Source organism: Lepus europaeus, chromosome 7 (assembly GCF_033115175.1).
Source record: "Lepus europaeus isolate LE1 chromosome 7, mLepTim1.pri, whole genome shotgun sequence".
Classification (NCBI taxonomy): domain Eukaryota; kingdom Metazoa; phylum Chordata; class Mammalia; order Lagomorpha; family Leporidae; genus Lepus; species Lepus europaeus.
In genome coordinates this window covers 59,689,327-59,717,111 of record NC_084833.1, presented here as the reverse complement: position 1 = coordinate 59,717,111, position 27,785 = coordinate 59,689,327, and the positions used below count along the sequence as shown (strand labels likewise).

General features: G+C 43.7%; 2 protein-coding genes across 3 annotated transcripts; both read left to right on the top strand.

The window, feature by feature from the left end:
- Positions 1-1,236: 1,236 nt before the first annotated feature.
- Positions 1,237-2,247, top strand: LOC133764488 (olfactory receptor 52B6). Its single transcript, XM_062198164.1, has one exon. The coding sequence runs from the start codon at positions 1,237-1,239 to the stop codon at positions 2,245-2,247; it is 1,011 nt and encodes a 336-aa protein (XP_062054148.1).
- Positions 2,248-15,125: 12,878 nt separating this feature from the next.
- LOC133763226 (tripartite motif-containing protein 6-like) lies at positions 15,126-26,642 on the top strand. 2 transcript variants are annotated; one of them, XM_062196603.1, is made up of 7 exons: positions 15,126-15,578; positions 16,374-16,469; positions 17,065-17,295; positions 24,224-24,246; positions 25,485-25,585; positions 25,843-25,869; positions 26,077-26,642. In XM_062196603.1, the coding sequence occupies exons 1-7, from the start codon at positions 15,156-15,158 to the stop codon at positions 26,640-26,642; spliced, it is 1,467 nt and encodes a 488-aa protein (XP_062052587.1). In that variant the 5' UTR covers positions 15,126-15,155. The 2 variants fall into 2 exon arrangements, with proteins under 2 accessions (XP_062052587.1, XP_062052586.1); XM_062196602.1 differs by lacking the exons at positions 24,224-24,246; positions 26,077-26,642 and adding an exon at positions 23,771-23,793 and having other exon boundaries at positions 15,156-15,578; positions 25,843-25,877.
- The last annotated feature ends 1,143 nt before the right edge of the window (positions 26,643-27,785 follow it).

Below are 27,785 nucleotides of genomic sequence, written 5' to 3'. Positions count from 1 at the left end.
AGGGCCGGCGCCACGGCTCAATAGGCTAATCCTCTGCCTTGCGGCGCCGGCACACCGGGTTCTAGTCCCGGTCGGGGCACCGGATTCTGTCCCAGTTGCCCCTCTTCCAGGCCAGCTCTCTGCTGTGGCCAGGGAGTGCAGTGGAGGACAGCCCAAGTACTTGGGCCCTGCACCCCATGGAAGACGAGGAGAAGCACCTGGCTCCTGGCTTCGGATCAGCGCGGTGCACTGGCCGCAGCGCACCAGCCGCGGCAGCCATTGGAGGGTGAACCAACGGCAAAAGGAAGACCTTTCTCTCTGTCTGTCTCTCTCACTGTCCACTCTGCCTGTCAAAAAAATAAAAAAAATAAAACAAAACAAGAAAACAAGCAGTCAGTCTTTCTTTAAGATAAGTAAAGTAAAATATATTACAGCTATGATGAAGGAAACATTATAAAGCAGAATGGACATTGGCGCCCTTTTCTCTCAGAATAGAAGAAATGAGGGGAGAAACAGTACCAAGATAACATAAATTTATGGGAGGAAAGTAATCATGTTAGGATGGAGTTCATGATCATCTTAAAATATCAGCCATGTAGGAGCCAAGTTCAGCTGAGAGGGAGAAAGAGGATTTGAATGGTGATAAGAGTTATATCTTTACTGTGAAAATAATTTATTAGTACTGAAGAGAGGTCAAGTGTCTTAACCTGCAGTAAAGGCTGCCTATTGGAGTACATTGTTGTTGTTTTTTATATCCTGACTAGTAAGCTAAAGATAACACTAATTAGATTTAGTTTCAGAGTGAATGTGACAGAAACCAGTGGAAAGTTACTGGTCCTGGCAAAAGGAATGATGGATATCTAGGTTAGATACAGAAAAAGATCAAATAAGTGCTTAAATCAGTGGTTCACAACCTTTAGCATGAATTAGAATCACCCCATGCTAAAATACACATTGCTATTCCCAATCCCAATACGCTTGCAGCAGGGCCCAATAATTTACAATGCCACACTTCAGAAACATAGCTCCCAAGCCTCCTTCCTTCTCTGGATGATAACACCACATTTCTCATGATAGACATGATTCCGGAAGTATTGCCCAATGTAATAAGACTTCAAAGAAAAAACTTAATTTAATATACCAATAGGACAACAAGTATGTCCATTTTAAAAATTGGAAAATTTTTGCTCAGAGAAAGCAGTGACTTGTCTACAAGCCTCAATGTGCACTCTGCTAGGCTGAAGTTCTTTTTCTCCTATGGCACAGGTGAGAACATTGCAGAAAGCCATGGCCCTTCAATCTACTAACAACATAGCTTATCTAAATGACTCGGATACTCGCCTGGCAGGCTGCTTGCTCACAGGCATCCCTGGGCTGGAGTACCTACACATGTGGCTCTCCATCCCCTTTTTCACCATGTACATAGCTGCACTGGCAGGCAACGGCATCCTGATCTGCATCATCATCTCCCAACCAAGCCTTCATGAGCCCATGTACATCTTCCTGTCCATGCTGGCCAGCGCTGACATCCTGCTCTCCACCTCCACCATGCCCAAGACACTGGCCAATTTCTGGTTCGGTTCCAGCCATATTTCCTTTGATGGCTGCCTCACACAGATGTTCTTCATCCACTTCCTCTTTGTGGCTGATTCTGCTGTCCTGCTGGCCATGGCCTTTGACCGCTATGTGGCCATCTGCTCCCCTCTGCGGTACTCCACAATCCTCACAAGCAAGGCCATTGGGAAGATCACGGCCGCCACCCTGACCCGCAGCTTCATCATCATGTTTCCATCCATCTTTCTCCTCAAGCGCCTGCACTATTGCAGGAACAACATCATTGCTCACACATTTTGTGAGCACATGGGCATTGCCCGTCTGTCCTGTTCTGATATCTCCATCAATGTCTGGTATGGGTTGGCAGCTGCTCTCCTCTCCACAGGCCTGGACATCATCCTTATTGCTGTTTCCTATGTCCACATCCTCCAAGCTGTCTTCCGCCTCTCTTCCAGAGAAGCCCGGTCCAAAGCCTTCAGCACCTGTGGATCCCACGTCTGTGTCATTCTACTATTCTATGTCCCCGCCCTCTTTTCTGTCTTTGCCTACAGGTTTGGTGGGAGACGCATACCAGGCTATGTCCATATCCTCCTGGCCAATCTCTATGTGGTCATCCCACCTATGCTTAACCCCATTATTTATGGAGTAAGAACCAAACAAATTTGGGATGGGGCTAAGCAGATGTGTTTAAATCTTGCCAAGGAATCTACATAAATCTCCCAACTTGGCCTCGACTAAATCCATTTCTATACCTATTAACTGTCCTGTTTTTAACCCATTATGATAGGTCCATGCATGTCCCAATTTATCTAAGATTGTCAGGGCAAGCATTGTTGTATAGCAGGTTGGGTCACCACCTTTGACAGCAACATTCCATATGAGGTCGAGTTCCAGCTGTTCCACTTCCAATCTACACTCCCTCCCTACAAATGTGCCTGGGAAAGCAAGCAGAAGATTCCTCAAGTTCTTGGGCCCCTAGACCCATGCAGGAAACACGGCTGAAGCTCTAGGCTCCTGGCTTCAGCTTGGTCCAGCCCTGGCCATTACAGTCATTTAGGGAGTGAACTAGCAGATGGAAGATCACTTGTTCTCTGTCTCTCTCTTTTTCTCTGTAACTCTGCCTTTCAAATAAATAAATAAAGCTTTAAAAAAAAAGTCAACTACTCAAATCCACCTCATTTCTTTTCTTAGAAAGAAACTATAATAATATCTATAGTAATATCTCTTCATTCTCTACCTATTAGTCACATACAATTTCATCCCTCATTAGTTCAAGAAGAACTAATTTGAGGAAATAACATAAATTATCCTAAATTTGCCATTGAAACCGGACTTTTTTTCACCCTCTATTTGCGTTTACTCCCTAATGTGTTCTTAATAACCTGCATTTAACTTTCACACTAATATCTTTCTCATGATGGGAACCCCTGAGATCTTTCATGTCTAAAAATTTATAGTCCCATAGGACATACTTAATTTTCCTACCAGCTACACAAATTCATGATAATACATGTGTCTATACTCAAGGTCAGGGATATTAACACAGAACAGCAATTGTAGGATGATACATCTATCTTTCAGTTTAAATATGAGCATTTAATTTCAAAAACTTTTTATCAGTAACCTGGACTACCGTTACCTGTTTTGGACAGAATTTTTCTCAAAATACAAATAATTGCATAAGGATAGAAAACTCTTCTTTCCAAATATGCTTTGTATTTAAAGTTTATATTCATCATTAAAATTAGAAGTCAAAATACTATTCATATCTAATAGCTATGGATCTATGTGAGCTTTAAAGAAACAAATATAGGCCGGCACCATGGCTCAATAGGCTAATCCTCCACCTGTGGCACCAGCACATCGGATTCTAGTCCCGGTTGGGGCACCGGCTCCTGGCTTCAGATCAGCGTGGTGCACCGGCCGCAGCATGCCAGCCGCAGCGGCCATTGGAGGGTGAACCGATGGTAAAGGAAGACCTTTCTCTCTGTCTCTCTCTTTCACTGTCCACTCTTCCTGTCAAAAAAAAATTAAAAAAAAAACAAATATAAATACCTATATTTATTTAATAATGCATTCACTTACCGTTAACTATTAACATCAAGAATTAGCCTAGGTTGATGTTCCTTGAGATTAAGAAGAACAACACAACCTGAATCCAATTTTTTTTTCCCCTTTGGAGGGACACAGAGAGAAAGAGAGGCAAGCAGATAAAGAGAAGTGCTTCCACTCCCCAAACGCCCAAAACAGCTGGAGCTGGACCAGACACAAAGTCAAGATCTGGGAACTTAATATAGTCACTTATGGGTGACAGGAATGTAACCACTTGAGCCATCACTGTTACCTCTCAGGGTCTGTATTAGCAGGAAGCAGCAGATAGGAGTGGGAACCAGACATCGAGTCCAATGTGGGATGCAGGCATCTTACTGGGTTCTTACCCACAAAGCCATTGTCTGCCTCTCAGCCTGAGTTTTAGCCCAAGATCTACACATTCCTGAAAATATTCACATCTCAACCCTGCCCACTCCCATACTTAGCTTACAGTAGTAGGTCCATCTTTTGAGAGTCTCTACCACTTTTCGCTGTTTTGTTGGATCATGAACATATTCCTTCTTGTTTTATTAGAAATCATCTTATGTTTATTCTTGAACTCCCTGTCTAGATTCTGCATTCCTTGAAGAAAATTACTAATTTGCAAGTCTTTATTTCCATCATTCCAGCATATGAGAATCTGCTAGTTGTATACAATGCTCGCTAAAATTTAACATCACTTTTCTACACTTCATTCATTCTTTGAGGGAGTTCTTCTCAGGCCTGAGATTCAATCTCATGTAGGAAAAAGAACTATGCAGATGCCAAGAGATGTGGATTTAAAGCCCACATGAATTTCTCACTTGTTCAATAAGCTTAGGAGCTTGCATAACATCAACATACTTAATTTTGTCCCTGTCTACAAGGAAGAGAATGATATACAATATACCTATTGCATAGGAGCATTCAGAGAATGTTCATTTCATTTCATTTCATTTCTCCTTTCCTTATGAATTCTCAATTGTCCAGTAAAGGATTTCAAAAGTTGGAGAAAGGTTACATTTGGAATCAAAAATAGGGACATCTAGAACAGCATAGAGTATTTGAATAATGATCTTGAATTTTGGGTTTGTAGTCTCTGACATAACAGGGATACTGTGTAATCACAGTTCTTGATGGTCTCAAAGCAGTGAGTGAGTAGTGGTGAACACTGTCAGAGTGTGAAAAGTCAGTCCAAAAGAATTCACTGCTGTCTGCTCCAGCTCATGGACAAAAATGGGAAAGAGATAGAACTGGTGTTCTCTGGAGCAGGGGAGCACTCTCTTGATCCCTAGGGCATCACCCCACCATTCTTTCCCCTGTGTATATAACATGGGACCCACCTGGTGCCTGCATTGTGGCATGGCAACTTAAGCTGCAGATTGCCATGCCAGCATCCCATATTAGGAGTGCCTGTTTGAGTCTCAGCTGCTGTACTTTTGATCCAGCTTCTTGCTAACACACCTGGGAAGATAGCAGAAGATACCTGGGCCCCTGCCACCCACGTGGGAGACACAGATGGAGTTCCTGGCTCCATGCTTCAGCTTGGCTTAGTCATGGCTGTTGTAGCCATTTGAGGGAGTGAACAAGCAGATAGCGCTCCATCTGTTCCTCTCTCTCTCTCCTCTCTCTCCTCTCTCTCTCCTCTCTTTCTCTCTGCATTTCAAATAAACAAATATAAATCTTTTTTTTTAAATGAGCCTCACCTGTTCTCCACAGCCCAAGCCAGCTATTGCTTGGGTCTCTCTGCCTTAAGTACATATTAGTAGGACTCTAGAACTTTTTAAATGATCTCAAAATTATTTAGATCCTTAAAACAGTGATATATTAACTCCATATTATGGAGTAAGGAAAACGTATAAAGCCAAAATTAATCAGTGATTAATTTACTGTCTAGTTAGCATACTATTGTTCTCTAACTCAACTCTAGCTTTTTTAAACATGAAACACATGAATACACACACACACACACACTATATATAGAGAGATATACTCAGTGCTCAAAATCTTGGCATAGTTCTCTCTTGCTCCTTAAAATACATTTGTTTTACTTACCATCGCTCTGGGACTGACGTCTTATCTTTTCTGAACAAAGCACAGACTGGGAATGATTGCATACTTTGACTCTGACACTCTCAGCAGGCTTTTCTGGACCCACCTGTCCCTTCCAGACACCTTGTCCTTTCCTCTCCTCCGCACTGAGGCACTTTTCTTGTGCTGTCCACATCTGCACGTGTAAGCAGACAGTATGAAGTCAGGGGGCTACAGCTTCCCTATTGAGGGTATCACCTCTCTACCAGACTTATTTTGGCATTGGGTAAAGAAACATAGAACATTTTGCTTCTTTAAAGTGTCACCCCAGCTTGGAGAAACAGCACAGAAAAGTAGATCTTCCACCAGCTTGTTTTCTCCTCAAATGCCTGCCACAGCCAGGGCTGTTGTTATTACCAATTCTCGCCCTGTGTCCTAAGCAATAATCCTGATATGTTAAGTGTTCAATGCATTCAGCGTTGTTGTAATGCCATGCTGAATCCATTCTAGACTACATGGGGCCTAGAAGTGCAAGTGCTTGGAGTACCCTCGGACCTACAGATGTCAAAAAATCTGTGCCCCCATAATCTTCACACCTCTTGACCTACATGGTTCACATCACCTCACCACGCCTCAGAAACCCATGCACTTCTTTCCCTTTTAATGCCAATAATATGTAATTCTATTGAATATATTGCTTTTAAAAAATCTATTCAACACTTGAGCATTTCGATTAGTTCTAGTTTTATAAATGCTAATGAGTAAAACTGCTATGCACATTTGTGTAAACATCTTTCTGTAAACTTGTTTTCATTTCTCTTGAGTATAATCCTAAGAGTGGATTTGCTGGGTCATATAATAAGCTTATAATTAATTTTAAGATCCCTTGAATTATTACCAAGTATATTCAAATATTTTCTTTTTTAAGATTTATTTATTTATTTATTTGAAAGTTGGAATTATAGAGAGAGACACAGAGACCTTCCATCTGCTTGTTCACTCCCCAGATGGCCTCAATGGCCAGGGCTGGGCCAGACGAAGCCAGATGCCAGGAGCTTCTCCCAGGTCTTCCACAGGGGTGGCAGAGGCCTGAGAACTTGGGCCATCTTCCACCGCTTTTTCCAGGATATTAGCAGGGAGTTGGATCAGAAGTGGAGCAGCTGGGACACTAACTGGCAGCCATATGAGATGTTATCATTACAGCATTTACCTGCTATTGCATTTACCTGCTAAGTCACAATGCCAGCACTTCATTCATAACTTTTCCATTCCAGAATGCCGTTTCCCAGCTCAAGATGAGAAATTGGCAACTGAGAAATTGGAAATGGCCTTAGTTATCAAACAAAATGGGAAAAGGTCTGCCCACTGAGAAACATTTTCTTTTTTAAATGAGCCTCTTATTTGTCTTGTTTGGCCTGAGGAATGTACAGGACAGTCTCTTGACGCTTAATGCCATTCCCTCCATGTTACAACAGGTCTCTCACCCTGCCCTGGACCTGGATTCCCTCCTTCCTCCTCTTTCTTGGCTACCCTCCCCTTCCACCTTTCTAAATTCCAAGCCACTCACCTAATTAGTATCCTTGGGCAGGAGGCACTTTTTCTTCTTAGAGTTGCTGTGTCATTGAAACTCTTCTGTTACATTTCCCAGGCTCTATAGGCTTTGAATGTGTTTATTAGTAACCTGAAAACAAACCTTAGTGTTCTCTCAGATATTGGGTTGAAATACAGATACACACAGATATATATTTATACATACATAATTTAAAAATATATAGTACAAGTATTACTAGATCAACTACATATATAAATTTATATAAACATATGTAAATATAGATATATATTAATTCTATTATTTATTTTTAAATTTTATTTCAGGTATACAAAGTTCACATATTTCATATTTACAAATTTAGGAACATAGTGATATAAATAAATTTAAATATGTAAATTTTAATGTGCTGTTTGCAAAACATGCCAGTATGCCAAGTGGTCATCTTTTACTCACTTTACAACTTCAGCTATTTGTATCTGTCTATAAATTATAATACATCAACATGAGTACAGGTGTACTATCAGTGTCACTAAACTCTGATACCCTGTTGGAAAGCTAAAGCCAACTGAAGGCAGCTTACAAATGTCATCTCTAGCCTTCAGGTGATCCCAAAGGCGTCAGAACTCCGGTTTCCCGGCTTTGCAAGTCTGCCTTCAGAAACCATCTTAGTCTACCTTACTGCCTTGGGGGTCAAATGCTGACCACACCCTTGGCGTTCCAAGGTCTCAGCGCACTGGCCCAGTCGGCCCAGTCGGCCCTGGAGGCGGTGCCTCCTCTCCCCCGGCCCCACCCCTTTCCTCTGAGTCTGGGCTCAGGTGGTGGAGGTGCCGGCTGCGAATCCCGGGCCCTGATCCGGGCTGCAGATTCCAGGTTAGTGAGCAAATCTATTTTCTGGCCAACTTATGCTGTCCGTACTAGTACAATGCCTACCCCACTCCACTGGTTGGGTAGGGGGTTCAAGGGTGGAGGAAAACTGAGGGCCCGTTTTTGCAGGTTTGAGTTGACTCAAGTTTGGCAGGGGATCGCTGCAGAGGCACCTTTGCACCTGTTGAGTGGGCACTGCCAGGGGCAGTGAGAGTGAAGGCCTAACTCTGGAAGCTGAAGGATGTGGGGGAGGCTGGTGTGGAGGTCTTGTGTTAGGAAATGAGGACGAACTACAGGGTGCGGCCCAGCGTGGTCTCAGAGGTCAGAATCCCCTCCCCCCACCTCCAGCCCCGCCGCCGCAGGAAGTGAGCACCGCTTATCCTACCCCCAAGCAGGCCTGACTGCTCCCTGAGGGAGCGGGGAGCCCGGCCTCCTCCCCACACCGCCCCACCTGAGGGTCTGTTCCAAGGCCAGAGGCTGGCCCAGGGCTGGGCCTTGAGTTTCTCGGAAGGGCGCAGAGCTTTGCATGGTTTCCTTCGGATAAGACTTCTGAGAATTCGTGAGAACGAATTTGCGAGTCCCGGGTCTGCTGCCTAGAACTCAGACCGCCGGATGCTGCTCTTATCCGGAGCTTCCGTGGCTTCTCCTTCCCGGGATCTGCAGCCGGCGGCGCCGAGGGGGTTGGCTGCAATTCTGTGACTGAGGAGACACGCCGTGAAGTAGATGAGGTCCTTTCCGATTTGGAATGCATGACACAATTTCATCTCTATTTACTTTTCTTATGGCAAAATGAGCTCGCTGTCGTTGGGACATTCTTCTCATCAGCCAGCGGTGAGAGAGGTGGGTGCTTGTGATCACAGGCGCTGCACCCCAACGGCTTGTGTGACCCTGGTTCTCTCTCTGGCCTGATTGACTCTGGCCGTGGGTGCTGGCCTGTTAACTTGGCCACCCTGAACTTCAGTTTCTTCTGTCTGAAATGGACAGGGTGGTGTGTATAGACCAGTGTATAGGTGAGGATTAAATGAGGCAGAGGTTTAAATACATAAGACTGTTTGATAAACAGTAAATACTTAAATTTTTGATAAACTCTGTGCTTGATATTTTTAATCAGATTTTTTCCCTCATTTTCTTTCTTTCTGTTTTTTTTTTAACTTTTATTTAATGAATATAAATTTCCAATGTACAGCTTATGGATTACAATGGCTTCCCCCCCCCCATAACTTCCCTTCCACCTGAAACCCTCCCCTCTCCCGCTCCCTGTCCCCTTCCTCATTTTCTTAAAGATATATTTATTTACTTGAGAGGCAGAGAGAAAGGTCTTCCATCCTCTGGTTCACTCCCCAAATGGCTACAATGCCAGGAGCTGGGCTGATCGGAAGACAGCAGCTCCTTCCAGATCTCCTACAGGGGTGCAGGGCCATTTTCTACTGCTTTCCAGGGCCGTCTGCAGGAAGCCGGATAGGAAGTGGAGCAGCCCAGTCGCAAACTGGCTTTACCGGCTGTGCCACAGCGCCAGCCCTGTTCTTGACTTTTAAGAATGCACAAGCACCCCGGGTTCTAGTCCTGGTTGGGGCGCCGGATTCTTTCCCAGTTGCTTCTCTTCCAGTCCAGCTCTCTGCTGTGGCCCTGGAAGGCAGTGGAGGATGGCCCAAGTCCTTGGGTCCCGCACCCGCATGGGAGACCAGGAGAAGTACCTGACTCCTGGCTTCGGATCAGCGCGATGCGCCAGCCGCAGCGGCCATTTGCGGGTGAACCAATGGAAAAAAGAAGACCTTTTCTCTCTCTCTCTCTCTCTCTCTCTCTCTCTCTCACTGTCCACTCAGCCTGTCAAAAAGGAAAAAAAAAAAGAATAAAAAATGCACAATAAAAATGATTTTGAAATAGGCAACAAAATATGTCAAAATGCATTATGATAAAGGGGAATATCATTTCTACTTGTTAACAAGTCAACATATAACAGTAATTTTTTAAAGTTAGGGATGACAAATGAAATGCAGAAAACTACAAAAATTTTGTACTCTAGACTTTAAAAGAGACAGCCTTGCTGGACTTTTTTTTTTTTTAAGAGTTGCAAATTTGTTAAGTTTTCAGTTTCTGAAATGCAGGGAGGAAGAGAGTTTTTTTGAGATGAAGCTTAAAAATATTTTTAAGCTGATTATGTTGCAACTCATAGTTTTATTGAACACTGTTAGATGATCAATTCAAGATAATAGGTGAAAGTAGAATATACCAGTACACAAATCTCAGCAATGTTATTCCCAAAGAACAAGAATTCCGGCTTATAAACGTTGTTGAGATTTGTAGCTCTACTTTGTGTAGGAGCAGCCCTGCCCTTCCCATTCCTGTCTCATTCTGACCCCCAGCCTTCCCTGCTCAGTCACTCATTTTTACTCTAAAGCCATGTTGACACTGGATTGTGAACATCTATTCTAGTAGATGATTCAGATCTAAATATCAGTTTATGCCCTGTCCCTCGTCCCCATTGAGCTATGTTACACTAACTATAACCATTTGGTAAAGAGGATTCCTTTAGCTAAGGCAGTGCTTCTGAGCCTTAATATAATATAATATAATATAATATAATATAATATAATAAGATCATGGAGATCTTATTAAAAGTGCAGATGCTGGGGCCAGTGTTGTGTAGCAGGTAAAACCACGGCCTGCAACACCTGCATCCCTGTGGGAGCCGGTTCATGTCCTGGCTGCTCTGGTTCCCATCCTGCTCCCTGCTAATGACCTGGGAGATGGTGGAAGATGGCCCAGCTGCTTAGGACTCCATCACCCACATGGGAGATCCAAAAGAAGCTTTTGGCTCTTGTCTTCAGCCTGGCCCAGTCCCAGCTATTGCAGCCATCAGGGGAGTAAACCAGTGTCTTTTTCCCTCTCTCCTGTAACTTTGACTTTCAAATAAATACAAATAGATCTTTTTAAAAAGTGCAGATTCTGAATTGATCTGAGCAAGACTGAGGTTTTACATAAAAAGAGCTCCAGTTGAGGCCTTTGCTGTTAATTAGGGGGCCACAGGATTTTCTTTTCTTTTTTTTTTTTTTTTCTTTAAGATTTATTTATTAATTTGACAGGCAGAGTTACAGAGAGAGGGAGAGACAGAGAGAGAGAAAGATCTTCCATCCACTGGTTTCTCCCGCAAATGGCCACAATGGCCAGGGCTGGGCCAGGATGAAGTCAAAAGCCTGAAATTTTAAGGTATTCCAAGTAAGTGGCAGGGACCCAAGTACTTGGGCCGTCTTCCACTGCCTTCCCAGGCACTTGAGCAGAGAAACAGGGAGCTGAATTGGATGTGAAGAAGCCCAGATTCCAACCAGTGCCCCTTGGGATAGAGCAACTCACCCATTGCTACAACCCTGGCCTCCACAGGGCCTTTTTCAGGAGAAAGCTTTTGATCGAATTGGTCCCGCCTAGTCACAAATACAGCCTCTTTGATCTGCTAATTTAATCCAGTGGACTGTAGGACTTCAGCCTCTCCTGCTGGGTCCACACACCTCCTGGCCAGACCGCCTTTTCTGAATCTCCCCATGCTGCTCTTTTAAAATTTTTTTAAATTTGCTTTATTTTATTTATTTGAAAGGTAGAGAGATACAGCAGGGAGAGCAAGTTCTCTCATCCACTAGTTTACTCCCCAAATGCCCTGTGGCCAAAGCCTGAACCAGGCACTCAATCAGGACCTCCCCTGTGGATGATAGCAGGTAAAGTACTTGAACCATTATCTGTTGCCTCCCAGGGTGCATATTAGCAAGAAGTTGGAAGGAAAGCTAATCAGGCACTCCAGCATAGGATGCAGGCTTCCCTAGAGAAAAGTTAACTATACTGCTCTTGAGGGAGGTAAAGACAGTCAGCTTCTCTGGCCTTCAGTCTGTGCTTAGCTGTAGCAGTTAATCAAAGGTATGCTGATATGTGGTCAAGGGTCCTACAAACCTATGCTAACAGTAAAGTCACCTCTTTCATAATTTTTTCTTGCCAGCTACAACATTGTACCCATTAACAAGAGACTTCAGCTCTTAGACCACATCTTCAACAGTTTTTCTTTGTCTTGAATGTCTAAAGTAGCCCAATAAATGGGAAATAATGAAATACAATGGAGCCACATATTTAATTTTAAATTCACTAAAATGCAAGAAGAAATAGGTGAAATTGATTTTAATATATTTTAACTAAATACATACAAAATAATTGCAGTATACATGATCAATATAAAAATTATTGAGGTACTTTAGATTATTTTTTTCTTAACAAATCTTCAAAGTTCAACATAGATTTATAATTAAAGCATCTCATTTCAGAGTAGCCATACTTCAAGTGCTTTATCCAGGCCTCTCATGCGGTGACAGGGATCCTGGCACTTACACTTGGATCTGCTGCCTTCCATGGTGTGTGCATTAGCAGGAAGATGGATGGCAAACAGAGAAGCTGGGACATGAACCAGGCACTTCGATATGGAATATGGGTGTCCCAAATGGCAACTTAGTGACTGTGCCACACACCTGCCCCATGGCATCTTTCACTTTGCATAATGTTTTGAGATTTATCGTATGCGTATCAGCAATTTCATGAAGTTTTTGATAACTTGCCATGGTATATGTGTATCACATTTTGTCGACTTGTCAGTTTGTGTTCTTTTGGATTCTCTGTAGTTTGAGGTTATTGTGATGTTGCATTTATAAAGCAAAAATTCTCCCTTGTCTTGCATATTGTATTTATTTGAGAGGAAGAGAGAGAGAGAGAGAGGAAAAGCTCCCATCTGCTAGTTCACTCCTCCAAATGCTCATAACAGCCAGGGCTGGGCTAGGCTGAAGTTATGGGCTGGGAACTCAAAACAAGTCTCCCAGGTGGGTGCCAGAGACCCATCCACTTGAGCCATCACCACTGCCTTTTAGGGTGCACATTAGCAGGAAGCTGGAGTCAGGAGCAGAGCTGGGACTTGAACCAAAAAGGCACTCTGATATCAGAGTGCAGCATCCCAAGTGGTGACAAAGCTGATGACCCTGTGCTGTACTTGCAATAGCATCACTGAACACTAGGTGGTAGCAGGGAGGCCCTATCTCAGCACAGTGGTTCAGTCACCCTACTCAGCTGTGCTTCTTTTCTATAGTCTTTTCTTTCTTGTCTGGATGCTTTCACAGGCCCCTTCTTTTAATGGGAGTGTTTGTTAAGTCATGATTTTATTAAGTCACTTAATGGATCTATCTTCTTATCAAATAGCTACAAATACTCTCTCTTTTTAAAAAAATTTATTTGAAAAGCAGGGCTACAGAGAGAGAAAAAAAGAATTTTTCCATCCACTGGTTCACTCCCCAAATGGCCACAACATTCAGGGCTGAGCCAAGCCAGAGCCAGGAGCCGCTTCCAGGTCTCCCATGTGGGCACAGGGTCCCCAAGGACTTGGGCCATCTTCCGCTGCTATCCCAGGCGCGTGAGCAAGGAACTGGATTGGAACTGGAGTATCTGGGACTTGAACTGGTACCTATGGGATGCTGGCATTGTAGGTGGTAGCTTAACCCACTAGGACACAGCACTAGCCCCAACAAGTATCCTTATGAGTATGCATAGCTGCTCTATCAGGGCAAGACAGCAAAGGAATGTGATTTCTAAGTTATAACTCGTTACAGATGTTTTTGTTGTAAAACTACTACCTCCCCTATTGAGGTCATTGCTGTTACTTTGAGCTTTTCTGGGAAAATGAACATAGGAGGTAAAAGGCATTTGTAGGAAGAAATCACCAGTACTACCTTCTTATTTATCAAAGGTTTTGTTTGTCAAGCACTATGCTAGATGCCAAGGTTATTGCCGTGAACAACAAGAACAAAATAGTCTCTCAGGGAGAGTGTTGTGGCACAGCAGGTTAAGGCATTGCTTGCTTTATCTACATCCCAGATCAGAGTGCCTGGGATGGACTTACACCTCCCCTTCCATTCCAGCTTTCTGTTCACGTGCCCCCTTGGAGGCAAGGGTGATGGTTTAAGTACCTGGGTCCCTGACACCCATGAGGGAAACCTGGATAGAATTCCTGGCTCCTGGCTTCAGCCTGCTCCAGCCTTAGCCCTGACTATTAGGGGCATTTGGGGAGTAAACCAACAGATGGAAGATTTCTCCTGTCCCTCTGCCTTTTTTTTTTATTTACAGTGAGTGAGAGAGAGAGAGAGACAGAGAGAAAGGTCTTCCTTCCGTTGCTTCACTCCCCAAATGGCCGCCACATCTAGTGCTGTGCCAATCTGATGCCAGGAGCCAGGTGCTTCTTCCTGGTCTCCCATGCGGGTGAAGGGGCCCAAGCACTTGGGCCATCCTCCACTGCTCTCCCAGGCCACAGCAGAGAGCTGGACTGGAAGAGGAGTAACCGGGACTAAAACCTGGTGCCCATATGGGATGCCAGTGCCGCAGGCGAAGGATTAACCAAGTGAGCCACCGCGCTGGCCACGGTCCCTCTACCTTTTAAATAAGTACCTTTTTTTTTAAAGTCTCTGACCTCATGGAGCATACATTCCAGTGAAAGGATTCAGACAATTAAAGATACATATCAGGGATGATAAGAAGAAAACCAAAGCAGATAAGTAGCCCAGAGTGATTGTATGGTTGTCATGCCTTAGATAGGCCAGACAGAGCAGACTCTTCTGATAACATGTAAGGAGTGAGTAGGTCATGCAGAAGTCCAAGTGAATGGTTGTCCTTGCAAAACAAAATGCTAAAATCCTCAGGCAGCAGTGGGTTTTGGTACTGTTGATAGAGAGGTTGTGATTTGGTGGGTTGAGAAAAGGTCAGACAGATGGTGGCTCGCACAAGGCCTCTCGTCTCTTGGTCCTCCATTTGTCCCTCTATCCACTAGGAGTAAAAGGAAATCATAATCATTGCTCTAATAAGGGTAGAAACCCTTGTCTCATGGCTGGGGCAAAGCAAACGTTAGGACTTAGAATGAGAAGCCCTTGCTACCCCAGTATCTAACTCTTTATTTAGGACAGTTGGCATCCCTTTATTCTCACTCCCTTCTTACTCTGTCCTTTTTTGTTTGCTCATCTACCTTGATTCCTGCAAGCAGGACACATCTGAGAAGCCAGAGCTTGGGTGGGCAGGAGCCAGAAGATTTGTAGCTACAATGACTTCAGCAGTACTGGTGGACATCCAAGAGGAGGTGACCTGCCCCATCTGCCTGGAGCTCCTGACAGAACCCCTGAGCATAGACTGTGGCCACAGCTTCTGCCAAGCCTGCATCGCAGAGGACAGAGAGGAATCTATGATCAACCAAGAATGGGAGAGTTGCTGTCCTGTGTGCCAGATCAGCTACCAGCCTGGAAGCTTGCGGCCCAATCGGCACTTAGCCAGTATAGTGGGGAGGGTCAGGAACGTGGTGTTGGGCCCAGGGAAGGAGCTGAAGGTGACTCTTTGTGCACACCATGGAGAGAAACTCCAGCTCTTCTGTAAGGACGATGGGAAGCTCATTTGCTGGCTTTGTGAGCGTTCTCAGGAGCACCGTGGTCACCACACATTCCTCATGGAGGAGGTCGCCCAGGAGTACCAGGTGGGAGCCCCAGATGGAGAGAAGACCAAGGAACGGAGTCCTTGGCTGCAGATGTTAACTTTTCACCATGCTCTCATCTAATTTCTTTGTAGTCCTCCCATCTAGGTGGAGGATAAATCTAGAAAATGCCCCAAGATCAAGAGTAGAGACTTTATTTTTTGTTGTTGTTGTTTTGACAGGCAGAGTTAGACAGAGAGAGAGAGAGATAAAGCTCTTCCTTCTGTTGGCTCACCCCACCCCCCCCAATGGCCACTACGGCCGGCGCTGAGCCGATCCGAAGCCAGGAGCCAGGTGCTTCCTCCTGGTCTCCCATGTGGGTGCTGGGCCCAAGCACTTGGGCCATCCTCCACTGCCTTCCCGGGCCACAGCAGAGAACTGGACTGGAAGAGGAGCAACCGGGACAGAATCTGGCATCAAAACCTGGAGTACTGGTGCCTCAGGCGAAGGATTAGCCTAGTGAGCCACGGCGCTGGCTGAGACTTTATTTCTTACTTGATGCCCCGGATTGAGTAGTGGGAGCTACTGGGTGCAAAGAAAGGGCTTGGTGGGTTGTGTGTGAGAGATGGGTTAGCATTGTGAGCACAGGAACAAAGTGCTTTGTGGGCAGTTCTCCCTGCCCCACCCCAAGGAAAGAGAATCATCCTATTCCTGCAGGTTTCCATCCATCCCCTATGCGTAAAAGATACTTTAGCATTCTCAGATTTTCATCTCAGAACAGGACAGGCTTCTTCTGAGGTCAGCATCTTCTCTGCTTCATTCATTCAGGTCCTGCTTGACCTGTTGTGTTTCTTCTAGGAGATGTTCCAGGAGTCTCTGAAGAAGTTAAGGAAAGAACAGCAGGAAGCTGAGAAGCTGAAAGCTGTTATCAAAGAGAAGAGGGCATCCTGGAAGGCAAGAGGAATTCCTTAATGAGGGTGCCCTGGGGCAGGATTCAGAGCAGGTCATGGACCCAAGGAGTCCTTATGCTCTCAGAGCAGCCTTTTGTCTGTTCTTTCACGGTATCCCTTCCAAACACAAGAATTGCTAGTGTGTGGGACCTGAGTGGCAGATGGGAGGATGGGGAAATTGCATTACAAATATATCAAAAATAAATCTTGATCTTTGTTGACAAGCACATAGGAGAGGAACCATGTCAGGGGTAGCCCCTAACCCATAATTCTGATTATTTCCTGTAGTTTTTGTCTTTGGTTTCCAAGGACAGGTTAGGTAGAGGCCAATACTTCCTATCTCAATACTCAAAATTGGAAGGGGATGTGATACAGATGCCTGAGGCAAAGGAGACTGCCTGAAATCAAAACCTCACCCCAGCATCTAGATACAGCCTAGATAGGAGGCCTGGATACGGCAGCCTGGGCTAAGAGAAGAACAGGTTCCACAAGCCTGCACCTGCAGACATTTTTCCCCTCCTCTGCCAGTGCTGCCCTGCTCCCTATTGAGACCCTCAGCCTGACAAATAGCAACTTCTTTCTCTTCCCTGTTGCTGAAGAATCAAATGGAACCTGAGAGACACCGGATCCAGACAGAGTTTAATCAGCTACGAAGAATCTTGGACAAAGAGGAGCAGCGGGAGCTTAAAAAGTTGGAAGAGGAAGAGAGGAAGGGACTGAGTGTGATAGCAGAGGCTGAGGGTCAGCTGGTCCAGCAGAGCCAGTCTCTGAGAGAGCTTATCTTGGATCTGGAGCGCCGATGTCAGGGGTCAACCGTGGACCTGTTGCAGGTAAGACTTCTGGAACGGACCCAACTGGTCAAGGAAAAGAGAAACTAACTTTCCTTCCTTTATGGGACACACAGCTAGCATCCTGGTGGAATAAGGAAAAAAACAATTTCTTTGGCCATATAGTGCCTCATTCTTTAAATTATACAGAGTTTATGGGGTAAAGCATGAGATAATTCAGAGTATAAAATAAGGTACTTCAGAAAGTTCCTGGAAAATGGAATTAAAGGTACATTTATTTTAAGGCAAAGAAATGAAATCCATGTACAAGGAGTCTTCAGAAAATTCTGTAGACAATACAATGAAAATGCATGGATTTAAAAAAAATTGTACTAAAATAAATGCTACCTTTTAATTCCATTTTCCACAAACTTTTTGATGTATATCATAAGGAAGTCCCATTTTTATTTATTGTTTATAAAGGGTGACCCAAAACTGTTGGGTACTGTGGAGGTCTGTTGTGTCCAGTGATTGATAGAACAAGATTTCTCATTCTCAGCACTGTTTATTTCTTTGCTCTGAGAGGCTCTATTTTACATTGTAGAATAGTAAACAGAATCCCTCAAATGTGATGACCAAAAACGCCTCCAAACATTGCCATGTATTCCCACAATATTTCCTTCCACTCCCGAATTGAGAGCCACTGTTCACTGGGCACCTTTTTTCTCTGGGGCTATGCTAGGGGTAACTCAGGTGCTTTTTACTCAGCTTAGTCACAGGCAAACGCATGACAAACCCAACACAGATTCTTTATCTCATTGCCACCCCTTCTATACCTTCATTCTCCTTAAGGCAGAATGACTTGACATGTTGTAGTCAGATGTTTGAACAGGCTGGGTTTGGGGGCTGGGCTGTGCTCTCTGTGTGAAGAAGGTTGGAGGGCCCTAGGTATCAAGTCTAGAGAGATTTGATGGAGGAACTTAACTTGAGGTAGCAATTGGAGCTGCTGTCTTTTACACAGAACAGTGTAACAATGAAGTTGAGGCACAGTATACGCTGTACTTTTCTGGAATGTTTAGGCTGTTTCCTGTTGCTATTCCTTTGCTGGTAGAATAATTACATCTTTATTCTTGGATCTTAATATTGGGATTATGGAGTAGTTTCTTTTCACTTATTAGAGCTCTTCCAAATCATTGCTTCCTACTTCACATCATTTTATTCTCACCATTTTGTCCTCATCTTTCACATTAGGTTGCAACACTTTTTCCTTCACCCCTTTTTTTTCTTGCTTCTCCACAGACCCCCTCAAACTGTAAAAATTCATCCTTATATGAAAAGAAGTCATGAATTTATTTTGCTATTCCTGGCACTCTCACATCGATTAGTATGACCATTCAATGAACATTTTAACTCCAGTATTATCCAACAGTCAAGGTTCTGGAATTCTTTCTTATCCATATGTGTTTGACATTGTTGACCAATACAATTTGATAGCCAACGTATAAGCTTCAAAATGTGAACACTGACAACCAAACCAACATAAGAATAATAGCCATGAAGTGGCACACTGACTTGATCATTGAGTTTCTCAGTGCAGCCGTGATTGAAGATAATAAAATCTGGGGTCAGTATTGTGGTATAGCAGGTTAAGCTGCCACCTGTGGCACCAGCATCCCTTATGGGCACTGGTTTGAGTACTGGCTGCTTCACTTCTGATCTAGCTCCCTGTTGACGTGCCTGGGAAAGCAGTGAAAGATGGCCCAAGTATGTGGGCCCCTGCTCCCCTGTGGGAGATACAGATGAAGCTCCTGGTTCCTGGCTTTGGCCTGCTCTAGCCCCAGCCATTGTGACCATTTGGGGAGTGAACCAGTAGATAGAAGATCTCATTCTCTCTGTCTCCCCATACTCCCCTTCCATAACACTTCCTTTCAAATAAATATATATTTTCTAATAAATGATAAAATTCTGGGTATTTGGTCTAAATTGACACACCAGTACCTCTCAGGCTTTCTGTGTTCAAGTCAGTTCCAGTTGTATTTCTGTGAAATAAAACCAAAAATAGCCCCATTGAACAAAAAGTATTATTCATGTGTGTATATATGTAAACTGTTGACCTTTTTATTTTTATTGGTCACTGAGGTATAAAGAGCAGCAGTTAGAATAAATAGTAGGCATTTGGAAAGTTCTATTAAAATAATATAGGCAGGGGCTGGCACTGTGGCGTGGCAGGTAAAGCCACCGCCTGCAGTGCCGGCATCCCATATGGGTGCCGGTTCGGGTCCTGGCTGCTCCACTTCCAATTCAGCTCTCAGCTATGGTCTGGGAAAGCAGTGGAGGATGGCCCAAGTCCTTGGGCTCCTGCACCCTTGTGGGAGACCCAGAAAAAGCTCCTGGCTCCTGGCTTCGGATCGGTGCAGCTCCAGCTGTTGCAGCCAGTTGGAGAGTGAACCAGCGGGTGGAAGAACTCTCTCCCTCTCTCTTTCTCTCCTTCTCTCTCTGTGTAACTCTGACTTTCCAATAAATAACAATAAATCTTAAAAAAAAAAATAAGATAGGCAGTGGTTGGTAAAGGTGAATAGAAGGAGGCTAAAAGAAGGGTATGGAAAAAAATTGAAAATAAAAGAAGGGTATGAAATGGACTGCCTTGGTTAAAGATGGGATGTGAAGATGAATATATATGATGAAACTATATGTATTTATATATGAAAGTATATATATATGATGAATTATATATATAGTTTTCACTTTAGTATTTTGTGGGTTTTTAATTAATTTCCCCCCCAAAGAAGCATTTTATCTGAGGAATACAGACTTAGTGCATTTCATGAGTACAGCTTTAAGAATCTAGTGATTCTTCACACCGTATCAGCCTTCCCACCCACTCTCCCAACCCTCCTCCTCCTCCCTTTCCCATTCCCAGTCCCGTTCTCCACTAAGATCATTTTCAATTAGCTTTATACACAAAAGACCAACTCTATACTAAGTAAAGAGTTCAACAATTTGCATGGTAAAAAAAAAAAAATACAAAACAACAAAAAAGCTGTTCTTCAGCCGTTGAGACATGGGCTGTTCAAAGTCATTGCATCTAAAGTTCATTTCACTTCTTTTTTTCTTAATTAACTTTATTAAAATTTAATTAACTTTAATGAAGCACCAAGGATGACACATCTTTAGGGAGAACTTAGATATAGTTATAATACAGCTCTTTGAGGACAGAGGTCCTGCATGGGAAGTTAGTGCACAGTGACTGTTGTTGTTCATTTAACAATTAACACTCTTATGCATGACATCAGTCATCACCTGAGGCTCTTGACATGAGGTGCCTAGGTTATGGAAGCCTTTTAAATCCACAAACTCAGTCAGTATTTAGACAAGGCCATAAGCAAAATGGAAGTTCTCTCCTCTCTTCAGAGAAAAGTACCTCCTTTGATGACCACGTCTTTGCACTGGAGTCTCACCCACCGAAATCCTTCATGTAGTATGTTTTTTTGCCACAGTATTTTGGCTTTCCATGCTGGAAATGCTCTCATGGGCTTTTCAGCCAGACTAGAATGCCTTAAAAGCAGATTCTGAGGTCAGAGTGCTACTTAAAGCAGTTGGCACTCTATGTGACTCATATGTGGACTGCTTCCCATGTTGCAGCATTCACTCCTTTTTAATTCTATCTATTATCATTACCAGACCCTTAATCCTATCCATATGATCACTTTAACACTTAAGATGGTAATTTTTACCACCCAGCTTAAGGGGATTTGGGGTCCCATGGCAAGTTTTTAAACTGTACCCTTAGAAGTAAGTCTATAGGAATGTATGCAGAACTATACAGCTTTACAATTACAAACTTCATACACTTCATAATTGCAACTTTAGGAACATGGTGATTCTTCCCACTGTGCCCACCCTCCCACCCATACTCCCAACCCCTCTTCTTTCTCCCTCTCTTATTCTCACTTTTATTTTTTACTGAGATTTGTTTTCAGTTGACTTCATACACATATGTTTAACTCTATGTTAATTAAAGAGTTCAACAAAGTATAAAAAAAAACTGTTCCTCAACAGTCATTATTTCTCAAAATGTCAATTTCACTTCTAAGATTGCCTTTTAGGTGCTCTGTTAGTTATCACAGGTCAGGCAAAACATGTGATAGTTGTCCCTTTGGGACTGGCTTATTTCACTAAGTATTATGTTTTCCAGATTCATCCATTTTTTTTTAAATGGCCAGATTTCATTTTTTTTTTTAACCGCTATGTAGTATTTCATAGAGTACATATCCCATAATTTCTTTATCCAGTCTTCAGTTGATGGGCATTTGCATTGATTTCATCTTAGCTATTGTGAATTGAGCTGCAATAAATATGGTGCAGATAACACTTTCACATGCTGACTTCATTTCCCTTTGGTAAATTCCCAGGAGTTGGATGACTGGGTCATATGGTGGGGCTATATTCAGATTTCTGAGGTATCTCCACACTGTCCTCCATAGTGGCTTTACCAGTTTACATTCCCATCAACAGTAGATTAGGGTACCTTTTTCCCCACATCCTTGCCAGCATTTGTTGTTTGTTGATTTGTGTATGAAAGCCATTCTAACCATGAGGTGAAACCTCATTGTAGTTTTGATTTGCATGTCCCTGATAGCATCCTGAGCATTTTTTCATGTTTCTTTTGGCCATTTGGATTTCTGCTTTTGAAAAATGTCTATTTAAGTCTTTTGCCCATTTCTTCACTGGGTTGTTTGTTTTGTTGTTTTTGAGTTTCTTGATCTCTTTATGTATTCTGAGTATTAACCCTTTATCAGTTGCATAGTTTGCCAATCATTTCTCCCATTTTGTAGGTTGCCTCTTCACTTTCCTGAGTGTTTCTTTTGCAGTACAGAAGCTTCTCAGTTTAATATAATCTGAAGCTGGACTGATCCAAAGCCAGGAGCCAGGAGCTTCTTCCAAGTCTCCCATGCAGGTGCAGGGGCCCAAGGACTTGGGCCTTCTTCCACTGCTTTCCCACGCTACAGCAGAGAGCTGAATCAGAAGAGGAGCAGCCGGGACATGAACCGGCGACCCTATGGGATGCCGGTGCCACAGGCAGAGGCTTAGCCTACTATGCCACAGCACCGGCCCCTATTCTTGTTTCTTGAATTGGTGCATTTATTATTCAGAATTTGTGGAGATACTCGTTTTTGTTTTTTGTTTTTTTGGTTTTGTTGTTGTTGTTGTTGTTGTTGTTGTGGTAGCTTTTATCTTTGGACTGTGTATGACTTAGTGGATTGTCTGCTTTCAGGGAACACCTATAGGCCCGTGGTGTGTGTGGCCAGGGAGCTCTGTCCAGTGCTACAGGTGAAGGGAGTGTTAAGGTGACACTCAGGTTGGGGATGATACATCCCCTCTTCTTTTTTTTAATTAGAGGGGAGGTTTTTCTTCTATTGGCATAGACTCAAATCATTTCCTCTCCTCAAAGAAGACCATTGCCTGTGCTAGCCCCAGTGGGTATAATATTCATCTTCCACAAGAACCACGCAAAGGATCTGTGCAGTCCTCGGTATAAGCAGATTCCCCAGCAGTGTCCCTCACCAGGAAACCGGGTTGCCCTGGGCATGTGCAGCCTCCCACAGTGACTGCCCAAAGTCCCAGCCACACTCTGAGCCTTTCCACACAGCCTCAGTGTTTTCAAAGCCCTACAATCTCAGTGTTTTCACAATCCTGGCACATGTCACAAGCACCCAGCCCCCCATCAGTTCTCCCCACAAGACTCAGGAGTCTGCTCAGCTGGTTGCTGGGTGTGGACAGAGGTTGATGCAGCTTTTATATATGTACAAAATGGCACCCACTCTGTATTGGCCTGCTACAGCACACCATTGCAGGATGATCAGGGAGAGTGAAATGTGCCCCCTCCCTTTTTTTTTCTCCTTTTTTTTTTTTTTTTTTTTTCAGTAGGTCCACTATCTGCCACAGGGTTCCAAGTCAGATTTTTTCCCACCTCTTCCTGCAGCTTTATCACCAGTGCCTGGGTTGCTACAGTCTGGTCTCACCTCTCTCCAAAGCTGGTGTGGAGGCTCTCAGCTGCTGTGGTCCTGAGTTGTGCACATCCACACCCTCCATGTAGGTCTGCTGTGTCCCTCTAATTTGCGTGCTGTTTCCTCTGGTGTTTTCTCCCTAACTCTTCCCTGAGACTACACTCTCTTCACTCTTTTAAGACTGTCTTCCCTAGACTAGAGCTGTAAGCTCCCTCCCTGCTTTGCCATCCTAATCCTTATTCCACTATAATATTTTGTGTCCATGTATGTACACATGACTACATGGATGTTAATATCATTCAGGAGCATGAAAGTCAAGAGACAAAGTAGTCATAGGAATGAGAAGTTTTCCTTTCAGCGCCCTGAGTTTGTGTCTCAGAGAGCTCAATCTTGGATGATCTGGAGGTGCTGAAGCTCATTTGTGGTGGTATACATTAATCTGAATTGTAAAGGACAGAAGACTGATAGATATAGATTTGAGAAAATGTGTGTGTTGAAATCAAGGAGATGGATGAAGTCAGCAAGGTCAGGGTATGGATAAAGTCAGGGTAAGGTGTTAGAGGAGATGATGCCTGAAAGCAACCATAATTAAGGCCTTTGAGCTGTATCTTCAGCAGTCAGAATGGAATGATGAAAATTAAGGCTTTGTCATCTGAGAGCCTCTAAGGCCAGGTACAATGTCTGATAAATAATGGATGCTGCACCATGCATAACATACACACACACACACACACAAGCACAAGCACACTCATACATGCTGTTGTGAAAATAAAGGAACTCCTACATTGATTGAACTATTTCCTGATGTCTTCATGGTGTTTGTAGGGACAGTCTTCCCTCAGTCTTTAAGCTCTGTGTTATGGCCTTCACATTGGCACTAACTTTATTCCTGTCATATCATGGGGTGACAGAGATGGGATATGGAGCATGTATAAGATCATGACCTGTTACTCCTTGACTTAACTTGTCTTTTTCATCCCTAGGATGTGAGTGATGTCACGAAAAGGTATGTATGGCAGAATATGAAATAATCTCTTTGATTGACAAAAGATTCCTGTACCCATAGAGTTTTCACAGAGCAAGGAAAGTTCTAGATTGTGTGTTTTAAATTGCTAAGGCTATGAACATTTTAGGTTTCCAAAATAAAGTGAATGGACTGACTTTCGTGGTAGGAGAATTTGGGTGGGGAAGGTCATAGACTTGGGGATAAAGAGCTGTCGTGAGGGTGACTCAGCCAGTACTGTCATGCTACTCCTTTGCCACAAACCACTGCATGTGCTTTCATCCCTGAGTATCATTTATAACTACAGGGTTTTCCTTGCCTGTTCATTTATCAGAGGGAGCTTCCTTAAAGCCATGTTTCCCGAGATCCAAACATTTGCTCTTGCAACATCTGCCTTAAATTTCCCGTCTTCCCATAGCTTTGGAATGGTCTAGGCCATGTTACCTCCTCAGATTTCCATTTGTCCCAATTCCAGTAAAAACGTAGACTTGAGATCTTGAGAAGAATATTTTGGCCCTGGACAGAACACATTCTTTATCACATGGCCTAGACTCTCATCTAGTACCGTGGCGTTTAAAGGTCCTCACAGATACGTGTAACAGGGAGACCTTCGTTCCTTCTGAAGTCTTCACTCTGAGTTTGCAAATAAGGACGTCCCCTCTTTCTAGCTGACATAATGTTCCTGCAACAGAATCCTAAATGCTGCTCTGACTGTCTTTTCCCTGGGCTTCTGGCAGAACCTAGGGCCTGAGACTATGATCTCAGGAAGAAAGGAAGCTGTTTTTTCACTTGATCCTCCACTGCGGATTCCTGGTGTTCTGTCGACATAGCAAACTGCAGTGCTTCCCGGTAGACCCTCTGATAAGGCACATTTTATGTCTTTTTTTAAGGGTAGCAAAGTATTTCCCAGAAATTATTTTACTTTATTTGATATTATAGCTAGGACATAGAGAAAGAATGGAGAGTTACTAGATCTTAGGAAAACAACAACAGCAAAATGAAACACAAAATGAGTCATTCAAGGGTTCGATCTTACTGAAGTTTACACAGGGCATGAGAAACTATAATTTCTAGTCTAGGTCTTTTGGGTTCAGTGCCATGACTCTTTGCAGAACAATGCCAACTTTCCTCAGGACTGAGAGCTGAGGTTCACCCATAGGCCTGAGAGTGAGAGAGACAGATATTGGAGGAACCCTTGCATGGTCAGCTGTGTGGGGACTCACCAGACCTGTCCTCTCCAGGAGTGAGTTCTGCACCCTGAGGAAGCCCCAAGCTCTCCCCACCAAGCTGAGAAGTATGTTTCGAGCCCCAAATCTGAAAAAGATGCTGCGAGTGTTTAGAGGTGAGGATTCCAGGGAAAGGGTTTCGATGGGGAATTCCTGCCGTGGTGAGAAATAGAAGGAGAGGGGGTGTTGGTATTTGAGAGTAGTGGCGACGGAGAAGTTCCCAGAGGGAGAGACAGAGTGTGCTAAAGATGTGATTACTATTTAAAGGGGAATGAAACTCCCCACCACCACTCCTGTTTGCCTGGTTGGGGCAGAGACCCAGGCCAGAGGCTGCTAGTTCTGTTCAACATTCCTGACTTTTTTATCATTGCAGAGCTGACAGATGTCCAGAGCTACTGGGGTAAGTAGAAGCCACGGCCTCTGAGCTGACGCATCTGATCCCTTGTCACACACTCCCTCCAACCGTGCCCGCACACACTCTCAGGTCTGCCCCTGACCCCCATCACATAGCCCTAGATCCTCCCAACCCTGCCCAGCGTCCACCCCTCTCAGTGTCACAAGACTCACATACCCATTCTCAACTGCTGACCTTGTACCTTTTCTGCAGTGGACGTGACCCTGGATCCGCACACAGCTAATTTAAATCTCATCCTGTCTAAAAACAGGAGACAGATGAGGTTTGTGGGCAGCACACTGTCTGGGCCTTCGTGTCTGGAAGAACAGTATGACTATAGCGTCCTGGGCTCCCAGCACTTCTCCTCAGGAAAATATTACTGGGAGGTGGATGTGACCAAGAAGACTGCCTGGATCCTGGGGGTGTGCAGTCACTCAGTGGGACCTGCATGCTCTTTCCACCCAGCCATGAGCCAGCACCGTGCCTACTCCAGATACCAACCTCAGAATGGATACTGGGTGATTGGGTTACAGCATAAGCGTGAATACAGAGCCTACGAAGATTCGTCTCCCTCCCTGCTCCTCTCCATCACTGTGCCCCCTCGCCGTATTGGGGTTTTCTTAGACTATGAGGCTGGCACTGTCTCATTTTATAATGTCACGAACCATGGCTTCCCCATCTACACCTTCTCTAAATACTACTTTCCCACCAGCGTTTGTCCATATTTTAATCCTTGCAACTGTGTAGTCCCAATGACCTTGCGGCGCCCAAACTCTTAATCCTGTTTGTTCTCCCCACCTGTCTCTGAGTAGTGCTCTTCACCCCAGGCCTCCTCCGCACATGATTTACTCTGCTTCAGTATTGACTTTATTCAATACAAGCATGGGACACACAGTGGTGATGATGAACATCTTTGATTAATTACAGATCTTGAGAGGGGTAAAGGGAGGGTTCAGCATTTTACCACAAAATATAGAATTTGGTGCAGATTTTTGGTTGATGTAAAAAGATCAAATTTAGGAAATGCTCTTCTGTTAATTTGCTATGAGGTTTTGTACTTAATGAAAAACTAAATTCTACAGATTCTTCTTCTGTTATTCAGATAATTAATGCCATGTTTATTCTGTTGTGGCCAAGTACATTGGTTTATTTCAATTGTTTTATCTACCACAAATTCCTGAAGCAGACTCTTATTATTCATTTATGCAACACTTGATTTGTGTTTGCTAACACATTCCTTAGGTTTTGTTTTCATCCATGCCTTTGAAAACACATTTGTCTATAACTTTACATTCCTGTCGTCAGGTTTTATAAAATGCAATCATAAGCAAAGAGATTGATGTGTTTTTGTATAAATGTATAATACTGAGTGTTAAAAACAGTCCCCTTCACTGTTAATTTTGGTGGCTTTAAATTCAAATTAAAGGAAGATATTATATGAGTCTTGTACAGCCTTCAACTTCTATCTTAAAACTTTAGAGCTAGCAATGAAAAATAAAACATTATTTTCCAAATGAAGTGAAGTTTTAAAAAAGTAGTGGAGAAGAGGAAAATATTCTATCCAATACAGATCTTTCTCTGAGTGTGAGGAAGATGCAAACAGGAAATATGAAGAATCGAAAATACTTTGCAAGAGGATGATGTCTTTCATCTTCCACACCCCTGTTCTTAATGCTCAAATACACAAGCAGCTAATGAATAAGCTCCTGGTGTTCCTTGTCCAGTCTGGTAGCTGGGAGCCAGAGGCTCGTGAGCACGTTCAATGTGACTTGTTGGAATGGAGCTGTGGTTGAGTACAAAATAGACACTGGCATTTGAAGACTTTGTTAGAAAAGGAAAGTATCTCTTTGTTTTAGAGCCTATTGTGGAATTTGTGTCCCTTGGGGAGCCCTACTGTAACAGTCTTTGGCCCCAGGAAGCAG